This window comes from Nannospalax galili, unplaced genomic scaffold, assembly GCF_000622305.1.
Source record: "Nannospalax galili isolate Female #2095 unplaced genomic scaffold, S.galili_v1.0 scaffold443, whole genome shotgun sequence".
Lineage (NCBI taxonomy): Eukaryota > Metazoa > Chordata > Mammalia > Rodentia > Spalacidae > Nannospalax > Nannospalax galili.
The window spans coordinates 2,892,002-2,914,042 of record NW_008352479.1 but is presented as its reverse complement, the minus strand read 5'-3'; the positions used below and the strand labels follow the sequence as shown (position 1 = coordinate 2,914,042).

The 22,041-nt window shown below is 44.0% G+C and overlaps 2 protein-coding genes across 8 annotated transcripts in view; both read right to left on the bottom strand.

The window, feature by feature from the left end:
• Positions 1 to 623, bottom strand: part of Zbtb47 (zinc finger and BTB domain containing 47) — a 10,732-nt gene extending 10,109 nt beyond the window's left edge. The window contains exon 1 of the mRNA XM_029554262.1: positions 497 to 623. The gene's annotated coding sequence lies outside the window, so the exon portion shown is untranslated. The remainder of the gene's footprint in view (positions 1 to 496) is intronic.
• Positions 624 to 6,623: 6,000 nt separating this feature from the next.
• The window catches only part of Nktr (natural killer cell triggering receptor), a 42,417-nt gene continuing 26,999 nt past the window's right edge, over positions 6,624 to 22,041 (bottom strand). For 2 of the 7 annotated variants that reach the window (XM_029554254.1, XM_029554257.1), the window contains 9 exons: positions 20,726 to 20,948; positions 19,248 to 19,403; positions 17,315 to 17,402; positions 15,962 to 16,107; positions 11,139 to 14,033; positions 10,023 to 10,118; positions 8,952 to 9,083; positions 8,379 to 8,483; positions 6,624 to 7,058 (listed from right to left, as the gene is read on the bottom strand). In XM_029554254.1, the coding sequence (XP_029410114.1) occupies positions 6,971 to 7,058; positions 8,379 to 8,483; positions 8,952 to 9,083; positions 10,023 to 10,118; positions 11,139 to 14,033; positions 15,962 to 16,107; positions 17,315 to 17,402; positions 19,248 to 19,403; positions 20,726 to 20,948 (3,929 nt within the window). In that variant the 3' untranslated portion in view covers positions 6,624 to 6,970. Of the gene's footprint in view, positions 7,059 to 8,378; positions 8,484 to 8,951; positions 9,084 to 10,022; positions 10,119 to 11,138; positions 14,034 to 15,704; positions 15,766 to 15,961; positions 16,108 to 17,314; positions 17,403 to 19,247; positions 19,404 to 20,725; positions 20,949 to 22,041 lie in introns of those variants that run through there. The other 5 variants (XM_029554255.1, XM_008849455.3, XM_008849456.3 and 2 more) reach the window with 5 other exon arrangements.

Here is a 22,041-nt window from a genome sequence, read left to right as displayed (position 1 = left end):
GGCGGGCGGGGGGCGCGGGGCGCCGATTGGAGCCCGCGCGTCAGCTGGGGCCGCCGTCTGGACGCTTAAAGGGCCAGGCCGCCCTGCGTGCCGGCGGGGGGCGCGAACGCCGGTGCCGCGCGGTCCAAGTGTGGCCACTCGGCACACAGCCGTGGGGGTCCCCGGGCGGGAGCAGTTGAACCGCGACCCCACCCTCCCCCTCTGAATCCCTTCTCCTAGGAAGTTCGTCCGGGAGTCTAACCCCAGTGTCCTTCGGCTGCACCACGGAGGCGGGGCCAGGGTAGGCGGCTGCGGTGAAATCCCGAAGCTGGGCGCGCGGAGCCCCCGACCCACCTGTTCCCTTTAGCGATGCGACGCCAAGGAACCAAGCCCCGCACCCCAGCCGCGTTCATCACCCCACCCTGTGGCCTGGGATGTTCTGACCTGGGGGGGTGAGTCTGGGGTCCCCAACTTTTCCAGCCTCCCACTCATTTTGCTCTGCGCTTCCAAGACCTACCTGGTGGCTTCTGGCTGCACAGGGTCTCCGAGCCACCGCGGCATTAATGGAAGTCGAAATTTCGGGTGACTGGCCCGAACAGCGAGGTGGAGACCAGAAGTCCAGGCCCCACGGGATCGCCCAAGCGGTGTGACCTGACCGCCGCGTAGTGGCCTCACAGTTCAGCCTCTGTTGGGGAGATGCAGCCGGGCTTGCGGAATGCTGCTCTGGCACCGCCACCGTGGGGGCAGGGGGTTGGTCGTACTGGCTGGAGGCTGCGAAGGAAAGCTGCCAGGCTGAGCGGCAGCAGGGCGGGACCACGGGTTGCAGGATCCAGGTGGCGGCCAGGCTACGATCGTGATCGTGGCCTCTCCTTTGACCCACGCCTTCCTTCAGATGCCCCGTTCCCCCAACCCTACCCAGCCACCGCTTTTCAGCCCAGTCCTCCTCCACACACTGCTCCAACCCGACCTCCCCACACCGACCCGAAAGTGGGCAGTGGCTGTGACAGCAAACAGCTGACAGTCTGCACCATAAGACTGCAAAGGCTTCCCACGAGGACACAGGGCTGGCTACCCCTGGAGATGACTTAAATGCTGACAGAGCCGGGGAAGCAGTCAGGTGGAGGATGCTGGTGAAGTGGGAACAGAGGGACCCGTACTACTACAGTACAAGCCCGGGAGCTGAGGCAGCTAGCCCCGGCAGCCCTGGGAACCTGCATGGAGGCAGGTCATCTTACTGAGCTCGGAGGCCCCAAGGCTAAACCTTCGGACCTGAAACCTGGGCTGCCTCCTGTCACCTCCTACCACTCACCGCTTATCTGACTCAACGTGGATTGTTGCATTGACCTGGGAGGTGTGGACCGTATACCCATTGGGCACACAAAGGCAGCAAGACCCATAGGGAGACAAATCTTGCACCCCCGTGCCAGAAGACTGGGTGAAAATACCCTGGAGGCTGGAAAGAGTTGGGCAGAGTGGCTAGTGTAATCACAGGAGGGATGGCCCTTTGGGTAAGATGCTTAGGAGCTACAGGCTGGTGAGGACTATCCCCTCCCTCCCCCCTAATGCCCCAGCTGCTCTGCTTGGGTGCTGGGCCAAATGAGCTGCTTACAGCTGAAGCTTGCACTGGGGTACAGGAAGAGCACCAGGTGGACAGCAACACCAGCAAAGGCCTGGAGATTATTTTAGTACCTACAAGATGAGGTGAGGTGCAGTCAAGAGGATGGAATATGGTCAGAATTCCTGTTGTGTGTCCTGCTGGCAGGGAGGCCTGGATGGGTCCTTGCCTCCTGGAGGGGCATGGTGAGCATGGTGGGAGGGTCCTAGGCCACAACCACAAGCTGCATTGGCGGAAAGTAGGGGAACTCGCCAAGCGCAGAGCCCAACAGTTTCAGACTTGTGAGGTTGGGTGACACCCAAGTTTCTCTTGTGGGAGCCCCAAAGTGCTTAGGGTGTCCCTGAACTTGGTTGGGAAAACTAGGCTCACCAAGGAAGTTGGAAAGCCAGCTCTGCTAGCTTGTGTGTGGTGGTGGGGAGACTGGAGGGGAGGGAGGACAGGAGTGGCAGCACCAGCATACGTGGGGCCTCATGATCTGCCAAAGTGGGGTTCTGGCAGCTGAGACCAGCACTAATGAGCCACAGCTGCCTAGGGGTGGAGGCCTAACCCAAACCAGCAGGTTCCTTCTCCCACACCAAATCCAGGGCCTCAGCACATGAACCTCTTTGGTAGCGTCTAGAATGCTTCCAGAGACCTTGGCCCTCCAGAACACTGGAGGGATACACCAGCCTGAGCCTCTTTGATCCATGTGTAGTTGTAGGACAAAGTGGGAGGAGGTCCTCACCACCTTTCCTGGTAAACTGAATTTCAGAGGCATATAGCAAATTACCTAGTAGGGAAGTGTCAGGGCCTGAACCCAGCAAGGGCTGTACAGTATTAGAACTGCTAACAGAGATCCTCTTTAAGATGAAATCAGGTGAGAATGGAGGTGGTAAAGGCAGCTGGGGTTTTCCTGGGTCTTCCCTATGGGTCTGGCCTGGTGGTACTGTTAGGTCATGGAGGGCCTAGTGAAGTGCTCCCTGGATATGGCCCCCTGGGATTCTTCTCAAGGCTGCAGTGAAGGAGAGCACCATTAACTACACCTGCTTACCCTGGTTGCATGCCTCCTCAGGGCTCATGAGCTGGGAGACAGTGGTTCTCAGGACCTTTTGTTGTGGGTAGCAGAGGTTCAGGGTCAGGCCTATCCTGACCCTTTTGGAAGCCACTTTCTTCTTTGCCCTGTTGTCCTCATGGTTCTCAGCTAGCCTAGGTTCTTTTGTGGGCTGAGGGACTCAGCTCAGGTTGTAGAGTTAGCACTTAGTTCCTGGGGAGGAGGGGGCTTAATGTTGTGTAACAGTGCTTGTCCTTGCCCCAAACTTGGTGCAGCCCCACAGGGGGTGTCCAGGAAGAGGGAGGCCTTGGCGAGGGAGTCCTACCTGTGACCCTGTGGCAGACCCATGCAGAAGGCAGGTGGCTGCCCCCAGTCTGTTCTGGGTGAGTGGTACCCAGCTTTCCCTGGATGCCTCAGGACTCCTGAGGCTAGTCTTCACAGCACCAAGTGTTTCAGCCAGGTACTTCTGGCACATCCCACCCAATTCTGTTACAAACCCCTGCTACATGTCCTCCCAGCAAGAGACCCTCAATATATTACCACCAATCAATGCCAGGCTGATTTAGAAAACATGACACAAATCCCTGACAGTGCCCCAATACTGTCTACCTCATCAGGCTTATTCCTCCTGGAATGTGAATAAAGATTGTTTAAATGCCACAATCTTTTTCTTTTCTATGGGGGTGAGTGGGTGGGTCTGTGAAGACAGGGTCATGTAACCCCACAGCTGGTCTTTAACTCAGGATCCTCCTGCCTCCACCTTCCAAGTTCTGGGCTTACAGACATATGGGGCCAAAACCAGCTAATTTAAATTTGGTAATCCAGTTTAGAAAACTCAATCTGCAAATGACAAGTCAGGTTGTATACTAAGAAAATACATACTCCTTTGAGCTCTAAGGAGACAAAGTTAGTTGTACTTGCCTGGAAGATCTTCACCTGTACATTCAAAATGTCACCCTGGTCCTATCTCAGGAGGTGAGTGATGAGTACCACACTGTCAGGCGATCTGCTCCTAGGCAGAGAAATGTGGAGGCTGGAGCTGCAGACTCTTTTGGACAGCAATGCAGGCATGGAACCCACTCGTTCCTCAGCAGACATCCCTACACAGGTCACCTCAGCTGGTGACAGCAGGAGGTTTGGGGTTGCAGCCCATCTGCAAAGGTACTGTTTCTGTCATGCTCTCCCAGGCTCTACTCCTGCATCCCACTGTACCCTGCTGTAGAAAAGTCTCTTGGCTGACCAGGTCACAAAGAGGCTCGTGTTGCTGGTGTCCCCCCGCCCCCCTACCAAGTCAGAAAACGACTATGGAGTCCGAGTGAAGAAAGACCAAGCACGCACAGACTCAAACTAAGCAAGTATTTTCATTTCTACAAGATCCTTTTTCAAGTTGTAGGGAAATTTAATTGAAGTATATACAAATTAGTCATCACTAGTATGTACAAAAGTATTTTCTACATTTTTAACAATATCAACTATTTCATTTGCAGTAAACAGGACATTACAAAACTGTCCAATAATTCATTTTCTATTAACCACATTACACAACATAATTCAATTTCATTAAAAAATTAACTTCAAAATACAGAACGATTCTGGTTAAGAAGAAAAGCCATTTCTGTTGTTCACGTGAGTAAACAGCAAGCCCAACTGCTGAAGGAGAGTCTGCCTGTCCAGTGAAAGCCCCATCCAAAGTCACAGCTGGAGGAACCTGCCAGTGCACTGTATCCCTGGTAACTCCGAGTGCCCCACAGCATAACCAGCCTTCAAATAGAGATTTATCTATGGGGCTTTACCTAGTCACATGGACCCTTAAAGCAGGAGGAAGGCAGAGTTGAAGTATGAGAAAGACAAGGACTCAAAGGGTCACAAGCTGGTTGGAAGATGGCAAGGCCTACATAAGGGGGAATGTGGGCAGCCTCAAAGCAGCCCAGAGAGGCCCCCAACTGACAGCCTGCAAGGAAAGGCCACTCTTCCCCTGCGCCTTCATAAAGGAATGTGCCGTCAGTCCTTGGTTATTGCCTCCAGACCCTGAACAGAGAAGCCAACCATGACTGGCCCATGGGTACAGAGCGCTTAGTAAATACATGGGTATTGTTTTAAGCTGAGAAATTTGGGATAATTTGTTACACAGCAACAAAACACTAATATATTGCCCAAGAGTAATCTTTATTTAACTAATTAGATTTGGTAGTTTCTGTTTGGGCTCTGGATGCACTTTTTTCCCACTGACTAGTATATGAAAACATTCTTCTTTTTAGGCAACTTTTCAAAAATCCTCACTGCAAATCACAAGTTGTATACTCACCCATTAAACACTGACTTCTGATGTAGTCCTGCTTTCTAATGAACTATCTTCTGACTAAAACAAACTTTTGGGGTGATGGGCACTAAACCCAGGGCATCATGTATCCTAAGTACATGCTGTATCACTGAACAACACTGCCCCTGGAAGACCACTTCATACATCCAACACCTCCCCCCTCCATCTAGCGAGCTGTCAGATCCTCCAGTTCAGGGCTCTTTTTCCCCTTCTCAAATATACTACCAAGGCATGGGAAAGGATGATGCAGACTTCTATACACCAAATACCCTACAGGAATTTGTAACTGGATTAAATTGGCACAAAGGTGATTTAAGTACACTTGGGGGAAAGAATGCAAACTAAAGATAAAGCAGAAAACCCACACTAATTTTTGTTTTTTTAAATATTTTACTTATGTATATGCATGTATTGCCTGCATGTAGGTAAGTGCACCCGTGTCGTGCAATGAATGCCCTCTGAGGACGGAAGAGGCTGTCAGATCCCCTGGAACTGGAGTTATGGACAGTTGTTAGCTGCCATGTGGGTGCTGGGATTCGAACCAGGTCTTTTGCAAGAACAGCCAGTGCTCTTAATCACTGAGCCATCTCTCCAGCCCCAGAAAACCCACACTAGTTTTTACAGGTCTAATTATTTTTGGAGGAAGCACCCAAAGCCATGAGACTGTGAAATCTATTCAGTACTCTGTACTTGCCTTGTCCTATCTCTTGTTTACTAGGGTCAAGCAGAGCTTCACTGAAGTCAGCTGGGGGGAAAGGGGGGAAGTGTGCTCAGGGAAACATGCTGTTGGAGCAGTCCCACTGCTGTTACAATACAGCCCTCACTTAAGAGCCCTGAGAGCAGAGCTTTGCCAAACGTCTTCAGGATGTGGCAGCTAAGACTGCAGAGTTGTTTTTAAGACTGTAGGGTTGCTTTTGAAGTCTACTCTTCAATCTGCTCCTCCAGAAACACACTTATGCAACCTGACCCGGACGGCCATATACTTCTGCCAACCCTGCTTGCTCCAGGGGACCTCCAATAAAATCTGTGTTTGGAAGAAGCTCCTACACTTAATAGTGAACACAGCTCAAGAGGAATCTTTCCTGATGTTAGTAAATTATAAAAAATAATCCCAATTCTGTCTTCTGACATTCTGATGTGTAGTATATGGAGTAACACGTAAGAGGTACCAAAAGGCACCGAGCACCAAGGCATGACCTGGAATAGTGGCATCTTTTACCATCTGAGCTTCTTATCATCTCTGAAAGGGCACAGAACCCTCAGAGCAAGACCTGCATTGCAGGTGTTCATAGGTAGAAGTAGTACCGATCACAGCCACATGCTTTCCTGGCGTTCCAAGATGGCAGGAAGGCAGGCAGAACTAGCAACCCCAGAGCTACTGTCCTGTATGCCTGGCCATCATCACTATGGACCTGGATGGCCTGACTAGACAGTACACATGGACAAGACTGTAACCCGCATGGGAACATTTTTCACAGCTCTGTTTGGCAGCATGGATGCTAACATCTGGAACACGAGCAAAAGGAGTCTATATTCTAAGGACCATGAACTAGAAAAAAAAAAATCTAAAATAATATTGCCAAATTATACTTACGTAAGTTTCTTTTTTTTTTTTTTTTTTTTTTTGAGACAGGGTCTCCCTGTGACCCCAGCTGGCCTGGAACTCACTATGTGGACCAGGCTGGCCTTTATCTCACAGAGATTCACCTGCTTCTGCCTCCCAAGTGCTAGGACTAAAGGCATGCACCACCACACCCGGCTTAAGTTTCACTTCTTGATTCAAGAAAATGAAAATTCCATAGCTGGTTACTTTAAAATGCAGAATAAAAATATTTCTCAGACATATTTGTATTTTAAATTCTTCTGTACACATGTAACTAAGTGACAAGTAAAAAGTATCTTTGAATTTGAGCTCTAATACTGAAACACAACAAACTGTCATCAAGTTTCTTAAGCCTTTAAGTTACCAGATATGTACAGTTAAGATACAATTTGTATATGTATATATTACATATATGAGATGTTTTCAACTATATCGGCTGCTCTCACTGGGGCTCCGATGATGAGAGTAACTTCCATCACTTTCACTGTCAGAGCCGTAAGATCTACCACTCCTGCATAACAGAACAGAGCAAAAATTCAAGTTTTTAATACTCACTCTGGGTTCTGACCCTGACAACACTATAGACCCCCTTTTTAAGGGTGCTCTAAATGACAAATGGCAGCAATATCAAGGCTAAGGTAAAGAAACCTCACAATCCCGGGAAATTTACTTGAAATCTATTTATATAAATGAGCAAACCACTTTTCCATTATATCCAAAATGAATGTCAGTATTTGATTAGATTGTTTGAAGAAGGAAGGGGGAAAAGGTACATGGTTTCATTAAGGGGTGGGGGAAGCAGGTGAACAAAACTATTAGGATATTGAGTCTATGGGCTTGGTTATTATCTTCATTCAGTTAGTTTAGAAGTACTTTCTGAGACTATCAACCTGTCATGGTAGGAACTTCAATACCACAAAACAGCAGACCAAGTATACTTTCCTAGGGCTCAAGGATAACACAGAATATTGGATATGGCAGTTAAGTCAGGAGTACTAAGAACCAACCCCAAGGGAGCAACTGCTCATCAAGAAGAACTTTGCTTCAAGATTACTTACGGGGGGGAGGGGTTTACAGAGGGTTGCAGTGAAGAGTGGGTATCTACAGGGTGGGTGGATGGGGGGAACTGATTGTTTCCTTCAAGACACAAAAGAGATGACAGAGATAACACATTTGTTTCTAGGCAGAAGGAAAGGTTCTAGAACATTAGAGGAAGGTGGGCAGAAAGAACTGGAGCAGGCAAGTAGAGTGGCCTCATGTGCAGTGTTAAGGCGCCCTGGACCTGTGAGGACAGTCACGTGTCCCTAACACCGTTTCAAGGGAGTGTCCACATCACACTGCTCTGCAGAAGGATCACTACAGTTGCAATAGACGTGGAGAGAAGAGCAGCCATCAGCAAGGGACAATGCAGAAGTCAGCCAAAACATGTTTTACAAAACATGATTTACAATACATAAAAATTTATCTTACTAAATGAATGATAAGACCAAAACCTCTACCCTGCTGCTGAAACAAATGATTATGACATTTAATAAAATGACAAATTGGGTATTCTAGCAATACAGTCTAACTTAAGTGAGGAAGTAAGCCATGATTTGGATGGCTTTCCCCTTATTCCTGCCAAAAGAAATGTCTGCCAATGTTATGTATTTCCCAAAACCCATTTTAGTCTGAAATATAAAACAATAACCAAAAATATTACAAGGTGACTCTTAATACCAAGGCCATGTTTAGTAGCTGCCTGTGGGTCAAGAAGACACAAGAGAAGTATTTGTCACCAGACTTCACACCCCAAGTCAGTCACTTGTTGTGCTCTAAAGCAGGGACCCACCTGGACCGCCTATTGTAACTTCTGCCTCGGTGGTAACTGTCACTCCTCTGGCTGCGACTCCGGCTGCGACTTCTACTGTAGTAGCTATCGTAAGTGTAGGACCTACTTAAACAGCAACAAACAACACACACTAAATTTTCCCATTCAAATTCTCAAAAACTCCACTTTAGGACTGTATGAGAGGGTTCTAGTTTACATGGGCACTCGATCAAAGTGTGAGGACAGCTACATAATTAAGTTCCACAAACATTCCACAATTGTCCCCAATTGGACTTACAATGTTAAAAAGAAAAGTGTTAATTTCTTTTCTACATTGAAAAATATCACAAAATACCAAGCTAGTTTGAATTTAGGTCTTACTAGGCAATTATATTCAATAAGCACCTGCCATTACAATTTGACATTAATCGTCATTTTTTTTAACACTGGAGCACAATGGGCCAACAGATAAAAATTGCTAGAAAGATCTCATTTAAAAAGGGTGTGATTTCAGAAGACAAATATATGCATTTAAATGCTTAAAAAAAAATGCAACACTTAGGCTGGGGTATAGTTTAGTGGCAGAATACCTACTTTATCATGCCTGAGTCCTTGAGCTCAATCCCCAGCACCCACAACTTTTTGGAGGTTGCCCCACCTTCCCTATACCTGGAACGACTGTGGGGGTCATACGAGCTGCTCCTGGACCTGCTCCTGCTGGATGTCCTAGGATGAATCACAGGAAAGGAAGGACCATCACCTCATGCATTAGGACAGACATATTACATTAAAAATCTAGACATATATTTGCCCACCAAAGTGAAAATAGTGAAGTCTTTTGTTTTCACACTGAAAGTACACTGGATTTTCTATTTTAAGTTTTATTTTTTGTGTATGAGCATTTTGCTTTGAAGTATGCAAGTATACCACATGCACGCAATGCCCATGGAGGGTGGAAGAGGGCATCAGAGCCCCTGAAACTGGAGTTAAGGATGGTTGTGAGCCGTCATGTGGGTGCTGAACCCAGATTCTCTATAAGAGAAGCCAGTGCTCTTAACTGCTGAGTCATCTCTCCAGTCCCCCGGCAAGTCTTGTTCTTCTCCCCTCCCTCCAGCATGTACTCCTTTCTCTTGGTTTCCTCTGTATATATCTGTTTCCAATGCCTAACCCAAGACAAGAAGTGACCGTACTTTGTAAACTTTGGTTAAGATGTATTTGAGGGGCTGGAGAGATGGCTCAGTGATTAGGAGCACTTGTTGCTCTTACAGAGGATTCAGGTTCTGTTTCCGGCATGGACCTGGCAGCAAAAAACCATCTGTAACTCCAGGGGATCCAAAGCTCTCTTCTGGTCTTTGTGAGCAATGCACGATACAGGTGCACTTATATACACGCAAGCAAAACGCTGATACACATAAGAAGTAAAATAAAAACTAAAAAATATATTTGGCCGGGCATGGTGGCGCACACCTTTAATCCCAATACTCAGGAGACAGAGGCAGGCAGATCTCTTGAGCTGGAGACTACCAGCAACAACCCCACAGCTGGATGAGAAACAGGTCAGTGTATTGACAATGACAGGATTATCTCAACAGCACCTTTGAATAGCCCAGAAAATGGACCACTGCAAGTGACTGGGCACCACGCAGCAGGGTGAGACAGGCTCACCTGTGGCTTTTGTAACTGCGGTAAGAGCTGCTCCGGCTGCGGGTTCGGCCTCTGCTGTACCACCCTCTGCTCCGGCTTCTAGAGTAGCTTCTTGATCTACAATAAAAATGAGTAAAAAGTACAGTAGTATGCACTCACCACGGTGTTAGGATTAATTATAGGTAGGAAAGGGAAAACAAAACTGGGGGCAAGATCTCTTGTGAACTCTGCACAGTGGACATGAAACAATCAAGAAACAGCCACGGTTTAATCATACAGAATCAAATAAAATTCACAAAAGGTTGAACAGGTGTATTTACATGCTCATGAAATTAACTACTTTCTGACTTCGTGTCACCATGACCCTTTTGGGGGGCTTTCAATCTTATTCTCTGCACTCTTCAGTCTATCCCAAAGACAAACGCTAGGTGGGGCTTGAAAATCTGAACATGATCACAAAGATTGACATGTATGTGTGTCTAGGATAGCAACTCTGCCTCTGGAGTTATTGTTCGTATGTGTAAAAGGGTAGTTAGACCAACGATCCCTAAATCCTGCAGATTCTGCTCAAAGGATTTTTTTTTTTAAATTTTATTATTTTTACTTAATGTGTATGCGTATTACTTGCATGTAGGTAAGTGCACCCATGGTGTGCAATGTCCGAGGAGGACAGAAGAGGCTGCAGGATCCCCTGAAACTGGAGTTATGGACAGCTCTTAGCTGCCATGTGGGTGCTGGGAATCAAACCCGCATCTTCCCCAAGAACAGCCAGTGTTCTTAACCCCTGAGCCATCTCTCTAGCCCAGGATTATTTTCAAAGACAAAAAAAGCCAGCTACTTCACACCTTAGAAGCTGGAGAACTCACGGCCCACCCTCACGGCAGTTTATGCAGAAGAGTTGTCACTATTTGGATGAGCAAACTACTAGTAATGACATTCTTTTACACTGAGCCCAAATTTCTTCTTCAGAAATGCCCACTCCCTATCTATGTCCTCAATCTGTAGCTCTGGTCACACAGGATAACATTTCTTATTCCCTTTCACATATCTGGAAACAGTGATTTCTCCCTTAACCCTGGTGCTCTTCCAAGCTAAATGGTAGCAGACTCTCCTTAGAAGAAAGGGAATGTTGCTTACCGATAAGATGATGTGGAACTTCTAGAACGACTTCTTGAGTGACTGTAGGAGACAGATCTTGTTCTGTGTCGAGACTTGGTTTCAGATTTACTTCGAGATCTGTGTGGACTCCTGGACTGGCTATCCCCATCCCGACTAGGAGTCTGCTCATCACTGGAACTCTCTTGATTCCTTGGCCTCCGGTTTAGGCGTGCTGTCTTTCTTACTTCATCAAAGAGAGACCCTGGCCGAACTTTATTTTTGCTTTTGATTTCTATTCTCAAGCCTTGTGGCTTCACTTCAGGCACAGTAGCCAATGCCTTCACTTCAAGAGTACTGGACATGGTCGTAGTAGGTACTGCTAGGTTCCCTACACCTTGCAGGGGCTTCCATTTATTATCTGTGAGGTTTATCTGACCTTTCTCAGCCCCGTTCTTCTTTCCAGCAATTTCTATAGTACTTGCCAATCTGGCAGAACTGCAGTCCTGTTTCCCAGCTTCACCCAGGATTTTACTTTCAGAAACACTGCTTTCTTGCTTTGTTCCTTCTACTCCAGGGTTTGCCATGTGCTCATCCTGTTTTGGAACACTGCTTACCTCTGGACTGTCAGGCCTGCGATTTGCTAAAGGGGATGCCCCCTCTCCTTTTGAAGGGGAATTCCTATCAGGGGTGCAAATCTCCATGTTGTCATCTGTCTGAAGCACATCCTCCACTCCAGCTGGGATAGTCTCTTCAATGTGCTGGGTGCTGGGAGGAGAGCTAGTGGCATTCCCCTCAACTTGTAAAGGTTCTGAACAAGTGTCAGGCTTACTATCATCCTCTGCAAGCCCATCATGTTCTGAAACAGTCCCTTTATTACGCTTATTTGAAAAGCTGCCCTCATCACAGGATTTCTCTATTTTCAGAATACTATCTTTTATAGTTTCACACTTTCCAGATATTTGTTTCTTCTCTTTTGACTCCTGAGTAACTTGCTTTTCATTAATCTCTTCCTCTTCCTCTTCACCAAACTCTAGTGGAGGCTGCCAGTGAAAGGCCTGTTTTCGCTTTGGAGCCTTGTGTTTTTTGTCTTTTTTTGCTTTCAATTTCTCTTTCACTTTTTTTGTTTGTTCTCTTTTAAGACTTTCCTTTGACCCTCGTTTATGCTTTTGAGACTCTGCTCTGTTGTTTCCTAAGTTGGACCAGGAGCCCTCTGAATCAGAGGCTGAAGATTGTGGTCTCCTGGATTTCCAAGCACCATTACTGTCAGGCAGAGAACTGTTTGCTAAAGATTTTGTTGGGGGTTTGGTTTTGACATGACTTTCACTAACCTCTGATTCGGAATCTGAAGTGGCCTCACCTTCTTCCTTATCAGAGGACCGCCGGGAATCATTTTTACTGTTCTTAGTTACATCTCTTTCTGAATTTGACTCAGAATCCCATTTACTCCCAGCACAATTCTTCCTTCTGGATTTACTGCCATTTCTAGAGTGATCAGAAAGATTGTCTTTCAAAGTTCTCTTTTCTGAATGAGCACATTCCCATTCAGGCTTGGATTTCCCCTCATTTCTGCCCTTTTCCTGTTTATCACTAATTACTTCCATTTTTCCCTGCTTCTCCTTCTCTGGGGCTGAGTGCATACCTTGAATACTTGACTGTTCGCTGTCCATAGAATCATCTAAAGATGACCTATTTTCACTATACTTTCTGTGACACAAAGACTTTGCTCTACATTTCATATATTTACTTGGAAGTGCCTTTTCAGGACTGCTGCTGTGTCTTTTATTTGAAGTGATACTTTTTTTCCCACTGGATCTAAATTTCCTCGTGGCTCGTCTCCTACCATCACTGCTAACGGAAGTGTATGAAGATGATCTACTTTGCTGGGAATGATCACTATATTTATTTTGTGAATGAGACCTAGACGATGGAGACCTAGACCTTGAATGTGAACTAGCCAGAGTATGTGACCTTGATCTTGTGTATGATCTAGAGTAAGATACACTCCTAGAAGACTTGCTCCCCGATCTTCGAGAACTTTCAGAACTTCTGTCACTGTATTTTGAATAAGCACTTCGATCACTTTCTGAATTTGTTTCTCTTTTGTGATAAGATGATGAGCTTCCAGTCTCCTTAATATTTGCTAAACTATAGGTGCTTTGGATGGGCAGTAAGTGGGTTGTTTTAGCCTTCATCTCTTGAATTCGCTCATAAGAGGGCTTCCATGGCTTCTGTCCAGGCTTCCACCTTGAAGGGGGTGGACTGTCACTCAATGGTATTACAGGAACATTTTCTGCCACCACTGGCTGTACTATTACATTTCCATTTTGTGGTATTGTTGACCTTAAAGGTTCTGTCTTAACTGCCTTACTTTCACTCAAATGAGTATTTCTTGGTGACTTTGATGCTGTTCTTTGGCGCCCTGACTTGGAACTAGATCTGGACTTTGATCTACTGTGAGAATGTGACAAGGATTTTGACAGAGTCCTTGATCTTGAGCTTCGTCTAGAATCCAACCGTGAGTGGGACTTAGATCTGTAGGAGTCTCTGCTGGAGTGTGTTGAAGAGCTCTGGTCATCTTTGTCAGATTTAGACCAGTACCTCTTTGATGAATGAGGAGACAATGGGGAGGAGGAGGAGGATCGAGATCTCCTTTCTCTATCACAAGAGGACTTTAATCGTTGAGTGGGAGATTTTGAGGGTTTCATGTCAGGTGGCATGACTCTTCTCTTCTTAGTCTGTTTGTGTCTTCTACAATGCTTCTGCTTTTTAGCTTTCTTTTTATGCTTAACTCTTTTTTCCTTCCTGCGTTTTTTGTGGTGACCATCAGAGTGTCTTGCTGTACTAAAATCTGAATAATATCCATTATAGGACCATGATCTGGATCTTTGGGACAAGCTTCTTTCATCCCATCGGCTTGAACAGGGGTCACTTAACCTGTAAGCGGGGGAATATAACAAGCCTGCATTTATTTATGAACACATTTTCTTCATTTTAAAACACATTTCCCTACTGACAACAAACTGCTTGACTCCAACAAAACTTAAGCATGAACCAGAGTTCAGTTTTTACCTTATACTTTCAGAGACAAACTCATTTATAAGATATTCTTGATTTTATACTAACCAAGGAATCTCTGACAGGAGCATGCTTATGAAAACCAACCCATTCAGGTGAGTCCTGTTGACATACCCAGTTCCTGGCTGTGAATTGCTCACAACCTTCTCCCTCTGGAAGAAATTTCTGAGTGAAACCATGTTCCAAGACAATCTGGTTGAGTCTTTAAAGATATAGGACTGCTATCTGAATTCTTTATTTTTGTGATGCTGGGCATCAAACTCGGGGCCTTATGTATGCTGGGTAAATACTCTTACACAGAACTACATTTCCAGCTCCTGAGTGAACTTATGTTTTAAGAGAAGTCTTTTCCCATTTTTTAAAAAATTCATTTGCGCATGTGTTTGTGTGTATTGTGTGTATGCTACTGAACAATCTTAGGTGTCATCCTCAGGGGCAACCTCTACTTTGAGAGGGCCAGCAAATCCCAAGATTCCTCCTGGATCTACCTCCCCAGTACTAGCATTGTAAGTGCTTGCCACTAAACCTGGCTTTTAACATGTTTTGGAGATTGAACTCAGGTCCTCATGCTTGCAAAGCAAGCAAGCACTTTACCAACTGAGCTACCTGTCCAGTTCCTTTTTTGGTTTTTGTTGAAATGGGTTGTTATGAAAGCCAAGAAGACCTGGAACTCTGTGTGTAGCTCAGATTGGCCTCAGAGGCATGATTCTCTTGCCTCTCCCTGAGTGCTAGTATTAAAGGCACGTGCCACCACACCCAGCTCTTTTTCTTTTGGTCTTTTTGAGACAGGGTCTCCCTGTAGCCCCAGCTACCCTGGAACTCACTATGTAGACCAGGCTGGCATTGAACTCACAGAACTGGCCTGCTTCTGCTTCCCCAGTGTTGGGAATGAAGGTGTGTGCCACCATGCTCAGCTCTCTTTTTCCTTTTTATCAACGGTCAGTGACTTCCCAACCCACACAAATTACATAAACTGAGAAGTCTCTTCAGTGGGAACTTACTGGAATGCTGGCATAACAACTGTTTTCTCTTCATCTCACAGTGGTAATCAAGATTTTTTCCTAAGCTCCTAAAATTGATAGATGCTTTAGAATCTTAAAAGGTAATGTCAGGGTTCAAAAGTGAGAGTCCTCAGCACCACTTTATCTAAGCTATTTCTATGCAGCAGCTGTCTGCCTCTTCCTTGCTCTCCCAATTTAAAAAACACTCTGTAAGATGCCTTCAGAGAAGAGAATTCTTCCATGAAGACTTATACAAAGTTCCTTTGCATTATTTTCCCACAAGCTATTCTGGCCCAGTCCCATTTCAAAAACCAGATAGATATTCCATTGTAGGATATCACTGAGTTAAGATACAGGTATACTTTTGAAGGCACACTAGTCCTTGGGATCATGCTGGGTACAGACCTTCTCATTTACCAATTAATTCATCTGTGACTAAAATATCTGGAAAAAAAGACATTCACTATCTAATTTTAAGCCCTGATTATTTCTGAAATTAAGAGTTTATACCAGGTATGGTGACACATACCTTTAATCCCAGCATCTATAGAGGCAGAGGGTCCTCATAGTGAGTTCCAGGCTAGCTGCGGCTATAGGGAGACGACCGCAAACAAAACAAAACAGAAAGTTCAGCAGAGGGAACTCCCCCTGCCCCAATGTCAGGTAGTTAGCAATATTACTCTTAACCAGTCATTCTCACATGTAAGTGGTCAGTGTATTTTGACTGTAAACGTTAGTTGCTAAATCCCTTAACATAAAATACTTCAGCCACAGGCCTGTGCTTACTTATCTCCTTTACTCCACTTCTCTCCACTTGGTGGTCTGTATGCTCTCAATCTCTGCATCTCCTCTTTCCAGTGAGGAGGAGTTTCACTGCTGTCGTCATCTTCTGACTCAGAACAAGATCTTGACCTTGGAGGTGTGTGGTATCGCTTTAAATACAAAAACGAGTAACTGTTCTAAAAATGCCCTTCAATTATAGTCTGCTGTAGGAGAGAGTCAGGTAAAAATCCAATCTCAGGTCCTTTCAAAGGCACAGGTTTAAGTATCAAAAGGACAGTGTGAAGTTATTTCAAAAACAAGACATTAAGAGAGGTTAAGAAAGGCAGAGATTCACCTGAAATCCCATATGAAATTTTCTTTTTCAGTCCTAAGAGATTCATAAGCCTCCATTACTCAAAGACAAAGATTTTTCAACACTGTCATTTCACATACTGTATCACCCAAGTATGGCTGTAAATATTTAATGGTAGTCTCTTCCTAAAACTATGCAAGCTATGAATGATTCCTTCAAAATATATTTTGTATCTAAAACTGAATCTCAGATTTAAAAAAAAAATAGTTACTTTATTATTTTATGAGTAATGCCTGTATGAATGTAAGGGTACCATACTGTGCAATGCCCTCATGTCAGAAGAGGGCATCAGATCCCCTAGAACTGGAGTTACTGACTAGCTCAAACCAGGTCCTCTGTAAGAGCAGCCACTGTAAGAGTGGCTCTTAACCACTGAGCCATCTCTCCAGTCCCTTTTTTTTAATTTAATTTTTAAAATTATTTTTATGTGTATGAGTGTTTTGCCTGCATGTATGCCAGAAGAGGGCATCAGAGCCCTTGGAAATGAAGTTATAGCTGGTTATTTGCTGCCAGGTATGTGCTGAGAACTGAACTCAAGTCCTCTGGATGAGCAGGCAGTATTCTTAACTGCTGAGGCACCTCTCCAGCCCTAAACTTCAGATTTTAATAATTTTTTAAAAAGTTATTTAGAGCAGGCAACATTCTTTTTTATTTTTTTTCTTTTTCTTTTTTTCTTTTCTTGAGACAGCGTCTCCCTATAGCCCCAGCTGACCTGGAACTCACTATGTAGACCAGGTTGGCCTCAAACTCACAGAGATCCGCCTGCCTCTGCCTCCCAAGTGCTGGTATGAAAGGCGTGCACCACCATGCCCAGCAGCAGGCAGTATTCCTAACTGTTGAGGCACCTCTCCAGCCCTGAACCTCAGATTTTAATAAATTTTTAAAAAGTTAATTATCGGGGTTGGGGATTTAGCTCAGTGGTAGAGAGCTTGCCTAGCAAGCGCAAGGCCTTGGGTTCGGTCCTCAGCTCCGAAAAAAAGAAAAAAAGGTTTCAACACACGTACAATTGTGCCTCTTCCTTTAATCTTCCGTCCAGACTTTGATACAGATGGTTTCTGATCATTTACAACAGGTGCAACATCTGGAATCTTCCTGGAAAAGTTGTGATGAAAATTTAAAACTGTGAACTACCAATATGTTTTCTCAATGTTCAAATGCAGAACTTAGGTACTTATGATACCAAGCTTCATAATATTTTATGACGTGAAATTCACACTTCAATATTCATCAAGCTTTATGTTAACACGACCACATCCATTCACATTTTCTTGATCTGTTTGTACATACTAACTAAACTCATTGCTTTACAAAGCTATGAGACACACTACAAATCACTAGATATAACCACAACTTGCCAGTGTTTCAAGTGCTACACATATGACCCATCTGCAAAGATGAAATATGTGAAATCTTACTACAGACTAGTATTCCAGATAAACAGCATCAACATTATCTGTCTTAATAGGGAACACTAACTTGAATTCTAAGTGAAGTTACTCCTCCTGCCATTTTTCCCATTAGGAGACTTGTATTTAAGAAAGACAATACTTTTTTTTATAATTTTGTGTTTTTTGCTAAAAAGATTTGTGGAAGAAACCAGGCATGCTGGTACATGCTTGTAATTCTAGCACATGGGAAGCTGAGATGACAGTTGAGTTTGATGCCATCCTAGGCTACACAGCAAGGCCGTATTTCAAAAGTAAACAAAAAAAATTGTGAAGGGATAGGGATATAGTGCAATAGTATAGTACCTTACTGAAGGCAGGACCCTGGGTTCTATCTGAGCATCCTTTCCCAAATTTAGTGAACAAAATAGCCTTATGTGGGTATTGTTATGAACAGGAACACTTACTTGGGTTAGACTTCAACTCCTGGGGTTAAGTAATCCTTCCCAGTCACTGGGACTAGCTGCATATGCTATCATGCCTGACTTATTCTTTTAATAATTCTGAATTCAAATCTACTACACAAAATGCATTAAATAGTATTTTCTGCTATCAAATCTAAAGCCACACATTAACCTTTATAATGCAGGGAAGTTAACCACAGTAATATTTATGATCCTAAATTATATCTCCAGTCACCATGTAATTAACTTTGCACTATTAAAATTGAAACAGGTTTCAACACTCAATTGGATCTAAAGAGCTCAAAAATCTTATAACCTATTCTGACAACAAAGTCTCATCCCTTTATAATGTACAGCCAAAGCAGCAAGACGGTAAAGTAATCTTCCCAGACCTCTAAGGAGAACTTCTCCCTCCTGCCAGGCATGGTGGCACATAACTAGAATCCTAGTACTCTGGAGGACAAAGCAGGAGAATTACAAGTTCCAGGCCATCCTGAGGTACATAGCAAGATTCTGTCTCAAAGAAAACCAAAAGCAAAACTTAACCCAAACCAAAACAAACATCCTCTTCATTGAACCAACTTCCTTTATGTACTAATGTAGTCAAATGTGAATTCCAAAAGGTGAGGTACATGGCATTCTTTAATCTGTGTCTCCTATAGTATCTTTCAGGGTACTCTGAGCCATGGTAAGTTGAGTGTGTAAAGCTGAGATGGATTTGTCCATCAGAAGAAATAAAAATATGTAGTTTGAGATAGTAAACCGCCATTGTCAACTGGTCTGGATTTAGTATCACCTACAAGACTGGTGAGGCACATCTCTGAATATGTCCATGAGGGTGTTCCCAGGGATGACTGACTGATAAGGAAGATACCCTGAATGTGGGCATACTACTATTCCATGGGCTAGGGCCAAGGCAGAATATAAGAGGAGGAAGAAATACAGGTGAGCAACATCATCCCTGTCCCTCTGCTTCTTGTCCACTGTTCTGTGAGCTTCTGCACCGTGCCACAATGGACTGAATTCTCTGAAACCATGAACATTTGGACACAGTGAGGGGAAAAGTTAACATTAGTCATCCTACTTACGGTTCAGGCTCCACAGTGACAGCAGGCATATCTCTTCTAAGTAAAAATCGGTTCTCAGGCACTGGAGGAATCTCTTCTGGGCGGACAACAGGCTTTTCCCTTTTAGCATTTGAATCAGCTGATCTTTTTTCATTAGTATCACTCCTTTCAGAATGACTGAAATAAATCAAGCCAGCAATAAAGATGTGCAATACTTGCATTTCATAAAAATAAAAGCACATGGGGCTGGAGAGATGGCTCAGCGGTTAAGAACACTGTTCTTACAGAAGACCCAGGTTCGAATCCCAGCACCCACATGGCAGCTAACAACTGTCCTGTCCATAACTGCAGTCCCAGGGGATCCAAGAGCCTCTTCCGACCTCCATGGGCACTGTACGACACGGGTGCACTTACCTACATGCAGGCAATACACGCATACACATAAAATAAAAATAATAAAATTTAAAAAATAAAATAAGCACACAGAACTAGACATTAGAATAACAGCAAAATTATGGTAGCTTATATTTGTCCTCAAAGTGTTAAGTTTCACAAAGATGAAAACATCAATATAGTGAAAAACTGAGAGTAAACAAAATTTCTTAAAAAGGTTAAAAGAAGAAAAAAAAGAGAAAAATCCCAGGTACTAAAATTTTAAAATGGAAGCTATCTAATGATTCTCATGTTTTTTTTTTTTAAAAATTGTTGCTTTGATTCCATGTGTGTTGTGGGTGCACATGGCACCATACGTATGCAGAGATCAGAGGACAACTCGTAGGAGTTAATTCGCAGAGATTATACTCAGGTTGTTAGGCTTGGCAATAAGACACTGAGCCATCTCACCATCTCACTAGTCTTCCTTTAGTGACAATCAGTTTCTTTAGGGGTATGACCCCTGGTAGGCTGCCCATGTTCTAGTGGATGGCCCTACATCCTCACACATATAGGCAGCACTAAGTGCACTCAGTGGGTTATAAAAGGAAAAAGAGGGCATGAAGTTCAGGGGAGGATATATGTACTATGGAGAAGACGGCAGGAATAGTTCAAAGGATGGAATGGAGGTAGATATTATCAAATTCCTTTAGATACATATACGAAATTCTCAATGACTGAAAACAATTATATTCAGAAAAAAAAAGTTTCAAGCATTAAGGCTGGCAAGATGTCTTAGTGAGTGAGTGCACCTTCCACTAAGCCTGAGACCTGAATTCAATCCCTGGGACCAACAAGGTGGAAAGAGAAAACCAACTCGTACAAATTTTCCTCTGACCACCATATGTGCACCCCTCACATATACAAAGTAAGGATTTTAGGGATTATTTTCACCTGAAAAACACATAAATCTTTGCTATGAATTAACTAGGCCACTCTTAAGATTTTCCAGGTATCAGTTTAAATCCCCCAAATGCTACTCTTTGTCAACAAGTACAAGCACTGAGTTTATAGTCATGTGTTCATCTCTTGTTCTAGGTCAAACTGTCCTGATCCACACTACTCACCCTTCAGGGCTCACTGTGCGCTTATTCCTTGGTTCCTCTGAACTGCTTACTTCCTTTCGTCTCTTTTTAGTGTGTTTAACTTTTGGTCTCCTCTTACGTTTCCTCCTTCTGCTTCTCTCTCGTTCAATTTCACTTTCTGAAGATGATTCTGAAGAGGAAGAGGAATTGGAAGAAGAATCCGAGTCTTCTGAATATGTTGGTTTCTTCCTTTTTTTCTCAAAAACTTTTAACAAATATTAATAAAAATATTAGTACTAGAGTCCAGTAGATACCTTTCAGAGTAAAAAATGTGACTGCTGAGTATCATATGATGCTTTATGTATAGCAAACTAAAACCAAAATTGAAATAAACTTTTTTGAAGTTATAACACAACTGTTTGCAAACTTGGAAAGTAGCTAAGCCTTTACCCTCGTGAAACTTATATTCTAGTTGGGTCAAACACTAAAATAAATAGATATGACAAGTGATAAATGCTAAGACAGAAAATAAACCATGTGAAGGGAACAGAGAGAATGGTGACAGCTTAAGATTACACTGACTGTTCTTGCAGGACCCAGGTTCAATTCCCAGCACCCACATGGCAACTAACAACCATCTATAACTCAGTTTCTGGGGAATCCAACACCCTCTTCTGACCTCCATGGGCACTGCATGACATGGTTGCACTTACACACACACAAGCAATACACTCATATACATAAAAATAATAAGTATTTTTAAAAAATATTACACTTGAACAGAGACCTAAAGGGAGGAGTTGATGTAGATATCTTAACAAAGAGTGTTTCTGAGAGAATGTAACAGACAGCATTCCAGACAGAATGGCCAGCACAAAGTTCCCCAGTGTCTGAGTAAAGGCCAATGTGGCTGGAAGATAATAAGCAAGGAGAAGACGCCCAAAAGACAGCAGAGAGCCACAGACCTCTGTAGCGGCTACTGAGGGCCTTAGAAAGACCACTGCACAGACTTTAACTCTGGGTAGCTGAGAGGGGACCCACTGTAGGTATATGAGCAAGAGGGTAAGGGTATGAAATATGGTTTAAAAGGAACACTTTGGCAGCTAAGGAAAAATCAAAAAAGAATAAGGATAAGTAAGAAGACCATCAGGGACACTGTTATTGAGAAATGATTACAAGAGAGCAAGGAGACAGAGGTAAGGTGAATAAATAGCAGGGTACTACACAACAGTAGCTATAGACTGGATAAGGGTATGACATGGAAACTCCAGTGCTATTGCCACACCACTCCTAAGAACCTTCCACACTGAAATCTAGAAGTCTTCAAGCTGTAGTACGCTTTACCTATTTCCCAGTTT